This window comes from Parus major, chromosome 7 (genome assembly GCF_001522545.3).
Source record: "Parus major isolate Abel chromosome 7, Parus_major1.1, whole genome shotgun sequence".
In the NCBI taxonomy this organism is placed as follows: domain Eukaryota; kingdom Metazoa; phylum Chordata; class Aves; order Passeriformes; family Paridae; genus Parus; species Parus major.
In genome coordinates this window covers 36,340,509-36,356,919 of record NC_031776.1, presented here as the reverse complement: position 1 = coordinate 36,356,919, position 16,411 = coordinate 36,340,509, and the positions used below count along the sequence as shown (strand labels likewise).

At 52.9% G+C, this 16,411-nt stretch overlaps 1 protein-coding gene across 1 annotated transcript in view; it reads right to left on the bottom strand.

Moving 5' to 3' along the window:
* The window catches only part of FMNL2 (formin like 2), a 111,922-nt gene extending 98,930 nt beyond the window's left edge, over window positions 1–12,992 (bottom strand). Inside the window, exon 1 of the mRNA XM_033516202.1 lies at window positions 12,799–12,992. Coding sequence (XP_033372093.1) covers window positions 12,799–12,915 — 117 coding nt within the window. The 5' untranslated portion in view covers window positions 12,916–12,992. The remainder of the gene's footprint in view (window positions 1–12,798) is intronic.
* Between the last annotated feature and the right edge of the window lie 3,419 nt (window positions 12,993–16,411).

Genomic DNA, 16,411 nt, shown 5'->3' with positions numbered 1-16,411 from the left:
AATAAAATATTGTGGTGAACTGAGCTGCTGCAAAAGCTGCTGCTTCCAGCTCTGGGGAGGAAAGTGAAAGTTTTGACCCAAAATTTGCTGGTGAAGGGAATACAAAGAACACAAAAAATCTCTGGGATTGCAAAGAGGAGGAAAGAGGCAGAATTGGGGCACCTTGAAAACCAAAAGTGGGGCATTCCTGAGCGCCGAGGGAGGGCTTGGGAACCGCGGCCGTGTCCGTGGATGTGACATCCCACAAGGTCAGCGGGATAAGAGTGGCCCCAGCCCGGCCCTCCATCCGTGTTTTGGCTACACACAGCTCCCTGTTTTCCCTGGAATCCCTGTGGGAAAGGGCCCTGCTGCAGGAAATCGTGGTTAAAGGAGTTAAACTCTGCCTGTCCCGTCAGCTCGGGGAGGGTGACCCTGGGATAGACCCTGAGCTCTCACAGCAGGAACATCTTCTTGATAAGGGATTCCCAAAGCCACTGGTTCTGAGATGGAATCAATCCAAATCCAAATTTCCCCAGTGTTAAAGGACAAACCCAAACCCAAATTTCCCCAGTGTTAAAGGATAAATCCAAATCCAAATTTCCCCAGTGTTAAAGGATAAATCCAAACCTGAATCTTCCCAGTTAAAGGATAAATCCAAACCTGAATCCTCCCACTGTTAAAGGATAAATCCAAATCTGAATTTCCCCAGTCTTAAAGGATAAATCCAAACCTGAATTTCCCCAGTGCTTAAGGACAAATCCACACCCAAATTTCCCCAGTGTTAAAGGACAGATCCAACCCCAAATTTTTCCAATGTTAAAGGAATAAATCCAACCCCAAATTTCCCCAGCATTAAAGGGTAAATCCAAACCTGAATTTCCCCAGTGTTAAAGGATAAATCCAAACCTGAATTTCTCCAGTGTTAAAGGACAAATCCAACCCCAAATTTCCCCAATGTCAAAGGATAAATCCAACCCCAAATTTCCCCAGAGTTAAAAAGGAGGTGCTTTTCTCCCCCCACATCTTTTCTGTGAAATGTTTTGGCACAGCAGCAGTAGCTGGGATGTGGTACCCAAACAAGGCTGTAGGTTAAATTTTAAATATTACAGCAGGTATTTTTTGGTGACGTTTCAGCACATTTGAGCATTTATTTTTGTGCTGTCTGGGCTGTTTCAAGAGCAGAAAAAGGAACACAAGTAACCCTCTGCTCCACACGGGTTCTGGCACCTCAAGTACCCCCAAGCACTTCCTGGGAGCACCTCAAACAATTTTAACAATTCCAACAATTCCCTGAATGCCTCACGAGTGCATCGGGGCTGTTTTCACTCCACTTGCTAAACAGAAGGGATAATTCACCTTTAACAAAGATCTGCCATCAGACAGAAAATAAACACCAGCAAAACCAAACAAACAATAGCCCTGAGCTTTCCAAATAAAATTCCTTTTCCCTTTCAGTTGTGCAACCTTTTGTCCCCGAGCCAGCTGAGAAGAATTTCATGCTTAATCAATTTTTGCCTCGCTGGTGTTTGTAGGTATCCCAGTTTCTCCTCTTCCCTGCAAATCCAGCTTGGGATACCTTGGATCTGCCACATCCGAGGATGCAGGAGAAAATTGAGGGCTGGATTTCCTGGAATTTAGGAATTAATCTGCATCCTCTTCTGATCCTGACCAGGGATCCTGGTGCTCAACAGGGAAGGACTCAGCAGCTTACAGGAACTCCTGCACAGTTTATTTCACGTTCTAATTGAAGCATTTAAGTGTGACAGAATTGTTCCCCAGCACAGAGAAATCCCACCTGCCTTCTGCTCAGGCTGTGGATTCCCAGGAATCCACACAGATTTATTTCTGGAAAACACCTCTTGCTCCCACACCAAGTGAGGGGAGAGCTGGGAACGGTCCCAAAGCTTCTGCAGACTCAGAGGGAGCAAGAGATTCCTCAGAAGAGAGAAAAGGTCTCCAGTCCCTGAGCTGACCCTGCAAAGCTCTGAGCTGCAAGGTCATTTCCCTCTGATCCAGCCCAGACTGACACTCAGCTTCCTAAATTCCTCTTCCTAAATTCCTGAGACTCAGCTTCCTAAATTCTTCTTCCTAAATTCCTGACACTCAGCTTCCTAAATTCTTCTTCCTAAATTCCTGAGACTCAGCTTCCTAAATTCCTCTTCCTAAATTCCTGACACTCAGCTTCCTAAATTCTTCTTCCTAAATTCCTGACACTCAGCTTCCTAAAATCCTCTTCTGCCATTTGATGTGGGTCACTTCTCCTGAGCGTGGCCACCACACCAGCAAGGAAAACAGCCCTGACTATCCTGGGTGTCCCTTGTGCTGAAGGAGTTAAAAAGCCAAGTTTCAACAAGTGTTTTGTGCACTTTGCTCACCTGCTCAGGCACAGAATCATGGAATACTGGCAGGGTTTGGATGGGAAGGGACCTTAAAGCCCATCCCACCCCACCCCTGCCCATCCCAGGCTGCTCCAAGCTCCTCTCACTCCTCACCTTCCTCCAGAGGCTCCTGAAAAATTCATGGAGAATAAAAACTCCTGTCAAGCACGGAAGCTCTTGTTTTATTTAGCAAAAAGAACATTGTGCATTTGCCACACTCAGATACTCATTTAGATGATCAAGAGAACAGGAATTTGCAGCTGAAGCTCAGACACAATTCCCTGCGAGCAGATCATTGGGAAGATCTGACAACTCCCAGACTATTTCAGGAAGCTGCAATTTTCAGCCAACAACTCGCAGCCATCCACCCCAGCTACCTGCAAGCAGCTGCTATCACACAAGGATTAAATTAATTACCAAACACTTCCTGCCTCAATCCACCGAGCTTTAATAATTACCCTGACATCAAAAGGACTCCGGTTACCTGCAGAGAGCTGCGGCCGCCGAGCAACACCTGGCACCAAAATCACTCCTGAGCCAAAGTTTTTTGGGATGGATGGCACAGCCAATCCAGTAAAACTTCCCATAAAACTCTCTGGGCCAGAACTCACCCCAATGCCCACGGAGGGGGAACAACAAACATCATTAATTCTTATTTACATCTCTAATTTTGGGCTTCTCCTATCTGAGAGACAAATTCAATGTTCACCCAATATCCCCAGGAGAGTGAGCAGCCACACAGAGGCTCCCCCACACACACTCAACATCAAAGCCCCTGTTTGAGCAGCCTTTAAGTTAAATATTTGTGAGAGTTAATTTATTTGATCATCTGCACTTGCGAGGCTCAGAGCTGGGCAGAGAGGCCTTTGAAGCACTCCCAAACACAGTAAATTATTGGGAACCTTTGTCAGAAAAAGTGCTGTATAAACTTTCAAGTAAAAGCCATTTCCATCCCTTCCCTCTGGTGCCAGCTCCAAACCTGCCCCAGGTGGAACTGGGATATTTCTCTGTCCTTTGGAAAGCAGGACAAGGGGAGCCACAGGGGGACATGGCAGGATGTTGGATGGATGAACAGCCGGGATTTCTGGATTGAACAATTTGCTTCTTCATTGTAATTACTGGCTTCTGAAAGACTCCAGCAACTTTGCCAATTTGTACAACCCTCTATTCTCTGCTTTTGGCCTCCGCTGTGCAGTCATTTTGCAGACAAACAAGGAACAGATGTACGATCTAGAGCTGCCCCAAGTCCTTTTATAGTAAAGGATTTCTGGCCAAACAATATATGTTAAAAAGAAAAAGAGGGGGGAAAAATACAATTTTGGTATTTTTTTAAGGTATCTCTCGCAACAGCCAAATGCACGTTACAAAATCTGGAATTTCTTCTTATGTTTCTGGAAGAATATTCTGGAAGAATAATCATGTTCTCAAGGACATCCCGTGCTGGAGCAACTCCCAGCACCCGCGTGGGGAGCGTGGCTGGAGCCGCCCACAGATTTTGGGGACACCGAGGGCAGCCCTGGGGGCTCTGCTGCTGTCACCAACCCCTTCTGCCCCTGGAGCATCAGGACACAACTTGGGAATGGCCAGGAGGCCAGAGAGACAGAATTCCACAGGGGTTTTGGCTGGAAGGGCCACGAAGGATTAGCCAGCACCACCCCTTCCACCATCCCAGGCTGCTCCAAGCCCCAAGCTGCTCTGGAACACTTCCAGGGGTCCAGGGGCAGCCACAGCTTCCCTGGGAATTCCATCCCAGGTCCTCCCCACCCTGTCAGACAGGAATTCCTTCCCAATATCCCAATATCCCTCTAAAAGGGCAGGAGGCCAGAGTGACAGAATCCCAGGATGGCCTGGCTTGGAAGGGACTTGAAATCCCATCCCACCTCCCACTGTCCCAGGCTGCTCCAAGCCCCGTCCAGCCTGGCCTGGGACACTTCCAGGGGTCCAGGGGCAGCCACAGCTTCTCTGGGAATTCCATTCCAGGCCCTCCCCACCCTGTCAGACAGGAATTCCTTCCCAATATCCCAATATCCCAATGTCCCTGAAGCCCTTCCCGTGTGCTGTGCCTCCACAGTTAACACCGCTCTGCGCCGCTCAGGGAACGTGACGAGGGAAGTCAGAACCTCTGGAGTTTTCCTGTGGATTTTCCTGCCACGGGATCCCTGTGTGGGGCCCAGCCCAGCTCTGGGAACGCTGTCCCAAGGCTGAGGTGTCCCCTCTGGGATCCAGGACACCCAGAGCTGTCCTGGAGGTCCAGCAGGGCCCAGCTCTGGTGTGAGCCCCATTCATTGGCAGCACAATGCCCCCATTCTGGGCCTTCAGGAACCTCCTGCCCAAATGTGTGTTTAAGGCTGCTCAGTCCCCGCAGACAAACGCTGGTTTTGTTAAAGAGACCCCGGGCTGGGCTGAAAACCAGCACACGCTGAGGCTCTGCAAGATGTTACCCTGAGCAGGGGATAGAACATTCTACACCAGCCAGGCCTTGCTGCAATGAAACCCCCCTGAAAGGTCGTGTTTGATCCTAGGAGGGCTTGGGGCTCGTGTTTTTCCATACAGAACTCTGGGTTATTGGGACTACAGAGCAGGGCTGAGAGGGCTGCACATCACAGACCTCGCACCAGGCACAGATCACAGGGAATATCAGAGCTGGGAGGGACTGACAGGATCAGGGATGCAGCTCCTGGCCCCGCACAGACACCCCAAAACCCACCCCAAAACCCCAGCCTGGGCATCCCTGGCAGCGCTGTCCCTGGAGCTCCCAGTGCCCAGCACCTTGTGGGGAAAAAGTCTTTCCCTGAAATCCTACCTAAAGTGGAGCAGAATAACTGGGAACGGCTCACGGAACGTGGGCAGGAGCACAACCCTTGGGGCCAGCTGGTGTGAGCATATGGAGCGATGGAAACCTGCTCAGCCCTCCAGAACCGAAATCAGGATGTGAGAAATGGGAATTTCCCACTTTTTAAGCACCAGCAGCTCCAAGAGCTGTTACCTGAGCAGCCTGAGCCCTTTGCTGCGCTGCTGGAGGCTCAGGGCTAGAGATTTTCTCTAACCCAGATATCAATCAAGCAGAATTTTGATTGTGTCACTGATTTCCCATAGCGAATTCCCAAATGGACTCTTCCAAATGAAGAGAACAATAATTCAGCTGAGTTTGTGTAAAACGTGGCTGCACGCCGCTCACCGCCAGCCGGGTCACCAGCACTGCCTGCAGGCACTCTGCCCTGCTGGTTTTAAACTCTAATCTTCTGGTGACCAAACAAAAATCCCATTTGTGCCTCCCAGCAGAGAAGAAAAAACCTTCCAGAGCCACAGCTCCGACCTCCTGCTGTCCCCACACCTTCCAAGGACACGGAAAAGGAGCAGGAAAACCAAGCTCTTCTCGTGTCTGGCTGCCTGCACGGGGAATTGTTTTGATCCTGATCAGAAAGTGCTGAATTCAGACCCAAGAGGCAGCCCAGATGCTTAAAAATAAACCAGGGCTGAAGTGCTGCCTCATTAGCATGTTCTGCATAATTCATGTGCTCGTGCTGGGGAGAGCTCTCCAGCCCCAGGTCACGGTGCCAGAGCTCCAGCTCGGATTCCTGCGGGCACAGCCGGGTGCCAGCCTGTCCTGCCAGGCCCAGGCCAGCCCAGGAGAGAGGCAGGGCTGGCTGTGGAGCACAGAATCCCAGAAATCTGGGTTATTCCCAGAGACGCTGCCCCTGGACCCCTGGAAGTGTCCCAGGCCAGGCTGGACGGGGCTTGGAGCAGCCTGGGACAGTGGGAGGTGGGATGGGATTTCAAGTCCCTCCCAAGCCAGGCCATCCTGGGATTCTGCCACTCTGGCCTCCTGCCCTTTCAGAGGGATATTGGGACATTGGGATATTGGGAAGGAATTCCTGTCTGACAGGGTGGGGAGAACCTGGGATGGAATTCCCAGAGAAGCTGTGGCTGCCCCTGGACCCCTGGAAGTGTTCCAGAGCAGCTTGGGGCTTGGAGCAGCCTGGGATGGTGGAAGGGGTGATGCTGGCTAATCCTTCGTGGCCCTTCCAGCCAAAACCCTTGTGGAATTCTGTCTCTCTGGCCTCCTGGCCTTTCCCAAGTTGTGTCCTGATGCTCCAGGGGTAGAAGGGATGGCGATGGCAGCAGAGCCCCCAGAGCTGCCCCATGTCCCCAATGTTAGGTGGGAATTGGACAGGAATTCCTCCCTGTGAGGGTGGGAAGGCCCTGGCACAGATTCCCAGAGCAGCTGGGGCTGCCCCAATCCCTGGGAGTGTCCCAGGCCCTTGGACAGGGCTTTGAGCAGCCTGGGATGGTTTTGGTGCAGAAGTGACACCGAACTCTCCTGCTGGACATCACCAACTCTGACAACTCGTGCACAGAACCTGCAGCAAACCACGGGATTTCCCATTCCCTGAGCTCCAAACCCACAGTGGGCACTGGTGCCAGCCCTTCCAGCTGGGCACACAAACCTGCCCCAGAGCCAGCCACTCCCCACAGCCAGCATCACAAACCACAGCTGGGACAGCAAAGGAAAAGCAAAACTGCAACCAATCCCAGGCATTCTCCACCTCCAAAGGAACCCTGGGCTGTGCTCATTCCCCCTTCCCAGCTGGAGGAGCAGCAACAGCCTGGAAAATGAACAGAAAGCTCCAAACTTTGTATGGGTTTGGGGGAAAAGGCAGGGATGGCACCAGGTTTGCCCCTCAGGAATCTCCCAGTAAGCAACCTGAAATCAGTGAATGTCAAAGGTTGGTTTCATTTTAGGATGGATGCCCCTGGAGTGAGAAATGAGGAGGAAAAGCAAAGCAGCTGCTCCTGCAGGGTCCTTCGCCCGCCCAGTGAGGAGCTCCAGACCAAGAGGACAGACTGAAACCCCTGCTGCTGACACACTGGAGGGAAAAAAGTCATTTCTGGACTCAAAACGACAGCAGGACACTGCCTGGTAAAGCAGGGGTGCTGCTGATACCACATGGAACACCAGCCCAAGCCCTCCTGCAGCTGGAACACCCAAAATTCCAACAGGGAAAACCCTCCCCTTCTCCAAAGGAACCACCCAACCCCAGGCCAGGGGCTGATAAATCCCCACACACACCTCCACATGGATGCTTCATTCCAAAAGGGCTTGGAGTCCTTAAGAAGCTCCTGAACCGTTCACAACCTTCATCCAACAATCCAAAAAACGCAGTAAAAACACCCAAGCGCTTCCGAAACACGAGGGGAAATCAAACATTTTGCTTTGGCTCTGTCACCTGCTGGGTTCTCTGTGCCCTTTAAAACCTTCTCATGCAGCAGGAAAAGCTGAAGTGATTTTAAAACTAAAGACTGAAGGCAGCCACCCGTGGCTCCGAGTTGTTCAATCACCCATCAAAAACTACTCAAGAGCTACTGATTGATTAAAGGTGGCCCTGGAAACTCCGAATTTCATCTTGCACCTCTCCAATTCTTTCTTTAGCGTCACCCACGATGTGGGGCAGTACCCAAGAGAGCGTTTCACAGCTCACTTGTGCATGACCTTGCTGGTGGAGACAAAATAAAAATAATAAAATCCCCTTTATCTTGCACACAAGGTTAAGGAAGTCGATAGAGACGTTTGATATCGGCGCTCTGAGGAAAGAGGATGGGGCAGGTTAAAGGTAAAGGCAGAGGTTTTGCTTGACCTGTTGTGGTTCACCTTAAATCAAATTTAATGTGTAATTTAGAGGGTTCATCCCTCCACCATCAGCCAAATTAACAGGATTATCTGGCATGGAGAAATGGTACACCCAAAAATATATTCATCTACATCAGCCCAGCCATTCTTCAAGTATTCCAGGTTTCCAGGGAGCTGAAATTAATTTCAGCAGAGTTACCAGCAGCTAAATACCCACCACAGCACCCTCCTATCCCAGACACTCAAAGGAAAAAAAATCAGTTGGACAAAAACGTTCTCCTGTGATGTCTGGGTGGAAAAACTTACAAATGCCATGCCCTGACCGACAGAAGCCGGGCAGAAGCGTCACCACGCGGTGCTGCTGTACATTTAACCCCTCTGAAATATACAGATTTAACAATGGGATTTATCAGGTTGTTTCTGTCACTTCAACAAGACCCTGAGGAAAAACACCAAGGGCAGGAGCCTGGCAGGGCTGAGGCCCCAACAAAGAAAGCCCAAAGGTCTTTTGGAGATCTGGATTTTGGAAATCTTGTTTTCCTGAGGATTTCTAAACCTGCTTTAGTGTCTCCCACTGCCACCTGTATCAGGCACCTCAGGATCTCAACTCAAATCCATCCCAAGGGAATCCTGTTAAATTCAGGGATCACAACAGGGAATCCAGTGCCCCACCAGAGCAGGGGAGCTGATCCTATCCCACAGAAATCTCCTGCAGCCCTGTCGTGCTCCGTAATGACTTGCAGACCCTAAACAATATACACATTTATATATATATTTTATAAAACAATGCCTAATATATCTGATAGACAATGAGGAAGGGGAGCAGCTGGGGAACATTAGGAGTTTTCACACTGAGCTCCCAGACACTCCAACTGCCTTCCCTGGGATGGAGAATGACCAAATCCAGCGGGAAGAAGGAATTCCAGCAGGAAGAAGATGGGAGCAAAGCAGGGACAGGTAGGTGCCTTCCCTGGGGGTGGCAACACCTCCCTCACCCTCTGGCCAAGCCTCCATCTCCCAGAGCACAGAGGAGCCCTTTGTGCACCCAAACCCCACTCAGAGGGGGTAAGAGGATATTTCCTGTTAACCTCACCGCGGATTTGTAATCCAGCAGTCAAATTATGTCAATCACAGCTCATTAGGCAGCGATTTCCCCTGCCAAGCCCGGCCTGGCTGCTTCCTCCAAACCACGTGGCATCTGCAAACGTGCAGCCCCGTGCCGGGTTCAGGGAGACCACCCTGCTGCAGGAGCTGGAAATGTGGGACTGGCTCCCAGGACTCGCGGCTCCGGTGCCACCGCGTCTGCGGCCACTCTGGCACCCCTGGTTCACTGAGCTGTGGTTTCCTCCGAGCAGCGCTGCTCACCACAACTGGGGATTTCTGCCCACGTGTCCAGAGGGAAAAGGCAGGGAAGGAGCACTGAGGAAGGGATGAGGCTGGGATGTTCCCAAGGGGATGTGCCAGTGCTGGGAGCTCAGAGTCAGAGCTCAGATCCAGTGCAGCCAAATCCAGAACTTGGTGGCAAAGCCACACCACTGCCTCCCTGCACTTCCCACTCCTGTGAAATCTCGAGAGAAGGGAATTACTTCTTGGAAAAGGGGAGAATTCCCATCAGTTTGAGGGGATGGAAGAAACAACACTCAGTTCACAGCCAGAAACCTGGATCTCTCTTGGCTTGCCCACATTCTCCTCCTTGAAGCACATCCCATCATCCAGAACACACACAGCGCCCGCTCCTCGGCAGCACGGACTCGACTCATGAACCACGGCAGCACATTCCTACATTTCTACAGCCAAATCCAGCCAGGGAGATGCAGATCCACAGGAAAACCCCCATGTTCCTGCCCAACAGACCCCGAGGAATGGCACAGCCAGAGGTGCCACCCTCCCTCCTGCTGGCTCGGGACATCCTCAGGAACGGCACACGGAGCACGACCTGGAGAGCTTCACCCAAAAAACGTCACTGGGAGCACGGCCCATCATCTCCTGCAATTTATGTACCTCAAGGAGGATCAGGAGGCAGGAAGGTGACCAGGTGTGCTCCAGGTGACCAGGAGGGTGTTCCAGGTGACCAGGAGGGTGTTCCAGGTGACCAGGTGTGTATTAGACATGACCAGCTGTGTGTTCCAGGTGACCAGATGAGTGCTCCAGGAGACCAGGAGAGTGTTCCAGGTGACCAAGTGGGTGTTTGACATGACCAGGTGAGTGTTCCGGGTGACCAGATGGGTACTCCAGGTGACCAGGAGGGTGTTCCAGGTGACCAGGTGACCAGGTGAGTGTTTGAGGTGACCAGGTGTGTGTTCCAGGTGACCAGATGGGTGTTCCGAGTGACCAGGTGGGTGTTTGACATGACTAGGAGAGTGTTTGACATGACCAGGTGAGTGTTTGACATGACCAGGTGAGTGTTTGACATGACCAGGTGTGTTCAAGGCAAACAAACCACCGCACCAGAGCCCTTTCTCAACCCAAAATCCTCTGCCAGCCCAGCAAACACAGGCTGGCACACATCCATCACCTCCAGGCACAACATCCCCTCGCTGAAGGGACTCCAGAGATCCCTGGAGCAGCTCAGGACAGCACGTTTGAATAAATAATAACAATAAACCAGTTGGTGTCACGGCACTCACGGTGAAATCACGGCCAACCCGTGCTCTCCTCGTGGTTCTGAGGGCCAGGGCTCCCTGCTCTGCACGAGGGGAGAGAATAAAACTTCCAAACTCACGGATGGGACCTCTCCCTCCTGCAATGGGCACAGCCCTCCCAGCGTGAGGGCTGGAGACCTGCACATAGCAACTCAACGTGTTCATCACCGTCCCAATCAGCCCTGGGAATTCCATCAGAGATATGGAAATTGGTATTGTCAGCACAGCCCTGCGGGACCTCAGCAGGGCTCCGAGTGTGCCAGCAGTGCTTGTGCCAGGCTAATTTCTTAAGACAGCACATAAAGAAGGTGAGATTTAGTCTTATAACCTTCAGCATCTCCTTCTTCATTCTCCCATCTCCTGACTCATCCTCTGTCCCCACAGAAAATATTCCTTATGGTTTTTCCCCTAGTCATTCCTTTCTGGTTAATCCCTGCCCTTCTCCAGCCTACCCCGTTCTGGGGTTTGACCAGTGGCACAGTCATCCCTCCCTCAGAGCCACAGAGAAAACAAAATAATCACAGCCCGGCACTTTATCCTTTCACAAACCAGTCAGATATTTCCTGGAAGCTGCAGCAACACCAGCCATGCCTGGCTGGCTGCAAGAACAGCACGAAGGTGATTTTTTGGTGGTGTCTGAGTCCCATCTTGCAGCTTCTCCCAGCAGGAGAAGAAATCAGAGGGGGAAAACGCTGCCATGCCGTGTTTGTACAGACTGCCCACCTGCACAGCCAGCCTCTCCCTCCAGCAAAGCTGCAGCACTCATCCTCCCAGCCTTAATTGAAGTCCGTCTTCTAAATCCAGAGGCCACCCCCTCCTTGCAGGCACCTCAGGAAATGACAGGCTGTTATCTCCCGTATTTACCTTACACGTTTCTAACGCTCCCCCAAATGACGTCTCAGCCTTTTACTGATCCCATCCATCAGCCCTAACCCAAAGGCAGCGATTTCCTCCCGCAGACGGAGCCGGGAGCCCTCCTGGTAGTCACAGCCGAATCCAGACTGGATTCTGAGCCATGTGCTGCCTGCGGGAGCATCTCCCATCTCCGGCTTTCCCCGACAAGAGCAAGGCGACACCAGGCTTTTCTCCACTGTGCCTAATAATCGTAACATCTCACTCGCCATTTGGCTCGTCCGTGGGGGTTCCTGACTGAATAGGCTTATTCTTTTCTTAGACATGATAATCTAATTGGGTCTAACCAGAAATAATCCCCAACACACACCAGTTGTGAATCCTCTCCCAGCGCCGGGAGCGCTCCAGGGAGCGGGGGGGCGGCTCTGGGATGCGAGACGGGAATTACCCCGGCAGCTCCGGGCTTCCCATGGCATTACAGCGAGAGCAGGGCACGGCACGCACATGGAGCCTCTCTCTCCCCCTGCTCCCCCAGCTCCCGCTCCACACGCGAACGCGGCTCCCGGCAAAAACAGGCGGAAAAGAGATGGGGTGCGAGCCTCGAGCCGCGGTGGTACCCCGAAGGAAGAGGGAGGTTTGCCCAGGGAAAGCTCAGCCCTTCCAGGGAAGGACCCGTCCGTAAATGAAAACGCCGCTGCCCCGCGGGGAGAAGCACCGGGGTGTCCCGGCCAAACGGGACGGCGAGAGGAGAAAGCCCGAGGTGTCCCGGGGCGCACAGAAGCGGGGTGTCCTCTGAGGAGCTGTGGGTGTCCCTGAGGAGCTGTGGGTGTCCCTGAGGAGCTGTGGGTGTCCCTGAGGAGCTGTGGGTGTCCCCGAGAAGGAACGGGTGTCCCTGAGGAGCTGTGGGCGACCTCCGGGCAGCTGTAGGTGTCCCCAGAGGAGAAGGAGCGGGTGTCCCCCAGAAGGAGCGGGTGTCTCCAGAGAAAAAGGAGCGGGTGTCCCCGGAGGAGAAGGAGCAGGTTTCCCCCAGAAGGAGCGGGTTTCCCCCAGAAGGAGCAGCGGGTGTCCGGAGCAGCCGCGGCTGATCCCGGCCGCTCCCCGCGGGCTGCGCTCCCCGGCCCCGGGAGCCGCCCGGGCCGGGCCCCGCGGGCCCTCAGGGGCTGCCGAGACAAAGAACCGCGGCCCCGTCCCGCGGGCGGCACCGCCCCGCCGAGCCCACCTGTGCCCGGCCGCGGCTCCCGAGCCAACTTTCCTCCGCTCCCCCCTTCCCCCGCCGCTCCCCCCTTCCTTCCCCGCAGACAATGGGGCCGGCGCTCACCAGCACCACGGCGAAGCGCTCCTCCAGCTCTCCGGGCTCGGGCATGGGCAGCTTCAGGGGGACGCTGTGCGCCCTCAGCTCCGTCTGCTGCGCGTCCACGCTCCCCGCGTTGCCCATGGCGGCCGCTCCGCGCTGCTCCGCGCCCCGGCCGGGCGGGCTCGCCCTCTACCACCGCGGCCGCTCCGCCGCGCCGCCGCCCGGCATGGCTCGCCGCCCTCGCCCTCCTCCCCCCGGGGCGGGCTCGCTCCGGCTCCGGCTCCAGCCCCGGCTGCGGCTCCCCCGCATGCCGCCCGCACAAAGCCCCGCTCCGCCCCCGGCCCGCGGCGCCATGGGACTCGTAGTCCCGCCGCAGGCCGGGGGAGGGACGCGGGAGAGGGGTGGGAATGGCTGGAAAAGGGTGGGAGAGAGGGGGAAAACGGGGGGAAGGGGTGGGGGAGACCCCGCCGCCTCCATTTTGCGTCGGCGGCCGCGCTGGCACCGGCCGGGAGCGCCGGGACACGGGGAAGGGTTTACACCGAGGGCAGGGAGCGGAGATCCGGGAGAAATCCTGCCCTGGCAGGGTGGGCAGGCCCTGGCACTGGGTACCCCCGGATCCCTGGCAGTGCCCAAGGCCGGGCGGGACATTGGGGCTGGAGCAGCCTGGGACAGGGGAAGGTGTCCCTGCCATGGCAGGGGTGGCACTGGGTGGGCTTTAATGTCCCTTTAAATCCAAACCAGATCTGTGATCCTGTGATTAACTCCAGACCTTTGCTATGGAGAGACGTGGCCCTGCTGCTCACAAAAAGGCTGTAGGTGCCCGAGGACAGGGGTTCCACTGGTTCCCCCTCATTCCACTGAAATCAGGACAAACAGGGGGATTGATGCCCGAGAATTCACCGCCCGACAGATCTGAAGCCGAGCTGAAGCTGCCTGGCTGTAGCCAGGAGGTTCATCCTCCCCAGCATTTCAAACCTGCCCCTTCCTCAGGTGTTACCCCCCCATTTCTTCATCGTTCCCTGCAAGGTCTCTCCAAGGCAGGGTGTCAGCATCCCCCCAGGAATGCAGGGGAAACACGAGCCTGGAACCCTGACCCTGGGAGATGCCATCAGCCCATCTGGTGACTGTGCTGTCCTCACTTACATTTGGTTTAATCCCAAATCCAAGACCTCATTCCCTCCTGTCAGCCCCACCAATCCATATCCCACTTTCAGCATTCCATTATCCTTCCAGGGAAGAATGATTTTCACTCAGCTCTCACCTTCACAACAACACTCGTGCTGCTGCCTCTCCCCCTGGCCATGGAAACTATCCACAGGGAGATTAATTTTGGGGGAAAAAGCAAGAGGATAAACATCATTGTTTGGAAAATGACCATTCCTTCATTTCCATTCTCTGGGATAAGAGTTGTGCCAGAGGCACGGCTTAGGAAGTGCCGCAGGAGCGATGTGCTGGGAATCCTGTGTGGCAGCACACGCAACCCTGCAGAGGAAATCTGTGCAAGTGACAGGCAGCTTTTCTCTGTGTGAGCTCTAAACCCAGTGCTAATTAAATGTGCTCGTTCCAATTAAAAATAAAATAAATAAAGATGTAATACATCCATAACTGGGATGGGGAGAAACTCCTTGTCCTGGCTCCCTTGCCCACAGAGCATCAGGACGTGGCCCGGGATCCCGAGTGATGGCAAAGGTGTGGATTTCCCACTCTGCAGGCCCCAGGAACAGCTCAGAATTTCATCACCTGCTTTGATAAAAGTCTAAAAATCTTGCGACATCCTCACTAAACAAAGGTTGAAAGCCGGGTGAGCTCTCAGGAGTTAATAACGACGTTAGAAGGAAACGCTAATAGATACTTTGCCCCGTGTCTTTTATCTAAGACTATCACAATTCTTTGAAAGATTAATTAGTTAATTAAGCTTTCACAAGAGTGCTGTGAGATAAGGGAGCGTTAGAGCACCACTGATAAGAGAGGAGGGTCATGGAGCAGTGACTGAAGACAGTCCCCAGCAGAGGATCCTTCTCTCTCCCAGCAGCAAATCACCAGCTGGGCTTTGAGTTACCTGTGATGACAAACCCCAGTGTGAGGATTTTCCCTGTCAACAATTCCCACCATGGAAGCACTCAACAGTTTCCTGATGATCCTGGTGGGTCCTTCCCAACTCAGCATATTCTGTGAATCGGCATCTTCACATCCCTCTGGACTCCAGGAGACCTCGGGGCACGGGGAGATGCTGCTGGCCACAAATACCTGGGACAGCTTGGGAAAATTGCAGGAGAAACTGGATTCCTGAGAAGTCAAAGGCAGCTCTAATTCCTGCTGTGAGGCATATTCAGGTCAAAAAAAAAATAATTAATGAAATTAAGCATCCTTACACACAGCAAACGTTTAACATCAATGCAGCAAAGCAAAGAATTCTTTTAAAGGATGATTTTTAAGCAATTTGTTGTTGTCTGTAACTGGGATGTTGACATTTGCAAATGCCAAAATTAGTGTGGGTAGGTAAAAAAAGGGAATTGCAATGCAAAGGAATTATTCTGGGGTAAAAACTAATAAACAAGGCCTTTGTTTTCATGTTTATTTATTCAAATTAAAGAAGCAGCTACACAATGTGCTGTTCCCAGAGCTCATCCCAGGCTCCTGGGCCATTCACACCGGGTGATGCCAACAGGGAATCCTTGGGACTAATGGCCATTCCAGCTTTTCAAGGGCTCCGTGCCCCGAGCTGTGTGGAATTTCCCTGCAGAATGAGACTTCTCAGCCTTTCCTCGAGGTCTGTTTGTCACCAAAATCTCCTCATGAAAAGCTGGAAGTTTGGGGTCAACTCATTCCTAAATTCCCCTGACCCAGCTGGTTTTTTGTCACCAAAATCTCCTCATGAAAAGCTGGAAGTTTGGGGCTGAGTCATTCCTAATTTCCCCTGAACCAGGCTGTAATTATTTATCTACAGAAGGACCTCTGAAAGGAAAAAACTGTTTTGTGAGCCCTCATTTTCCCTGATGCTCAGCACTTCTGGATGGATCCCGAGCTGCTGCTTCAGTGGATTTCCAGGTGATCTGATAAAAGCTGGAGAAGCTTTAGTGAGCAGCCACATTTCCAGATTTCCAGATTTTCAGCTGAGGATGTTTCATTCATAATAAAGATGTAGAACACCCCTAAAGCCCAGCCCTGAGCTGAGGGAGAGGTTATTGATTGCAGCTCACCAATGCTGAGCTTGCCTAGGAGAGGGGCTTTTCTCTAACAAATGGAAAAAAGATATAAAAATCACGGGCTGCTTCCTGAGGACAATCTTCTCAAGGAAAGCGAGTTTCTGCAGGAGCTGCAGGCTGGAAATTCTCAGCCCCAGCATAGTGAGTTGTTAGCTTCATATCCAAGCAGCTCTCTCAATTTTCTCTGCATGCTGGAAATTAAATGATCAGCTTTGGGTCTGATTTCCTTGTGCCCTGCTGATGTCACTTCCAATTCTTGTGTGGATCAGGTAGAGCTCCACCAGAGCCAAGTGCGGTGTTGTTATCGGTATCCCACCCAACCCTGCCCTCCATCCCTCATCCCAAATCCCTCTCCAGCTCTCCTGGAGCCCCTTCAGGCCCTGCAAGGGGCTCTGAGCTCTCCCTGGATCCTTCCCTTCTCCAGGGGAACA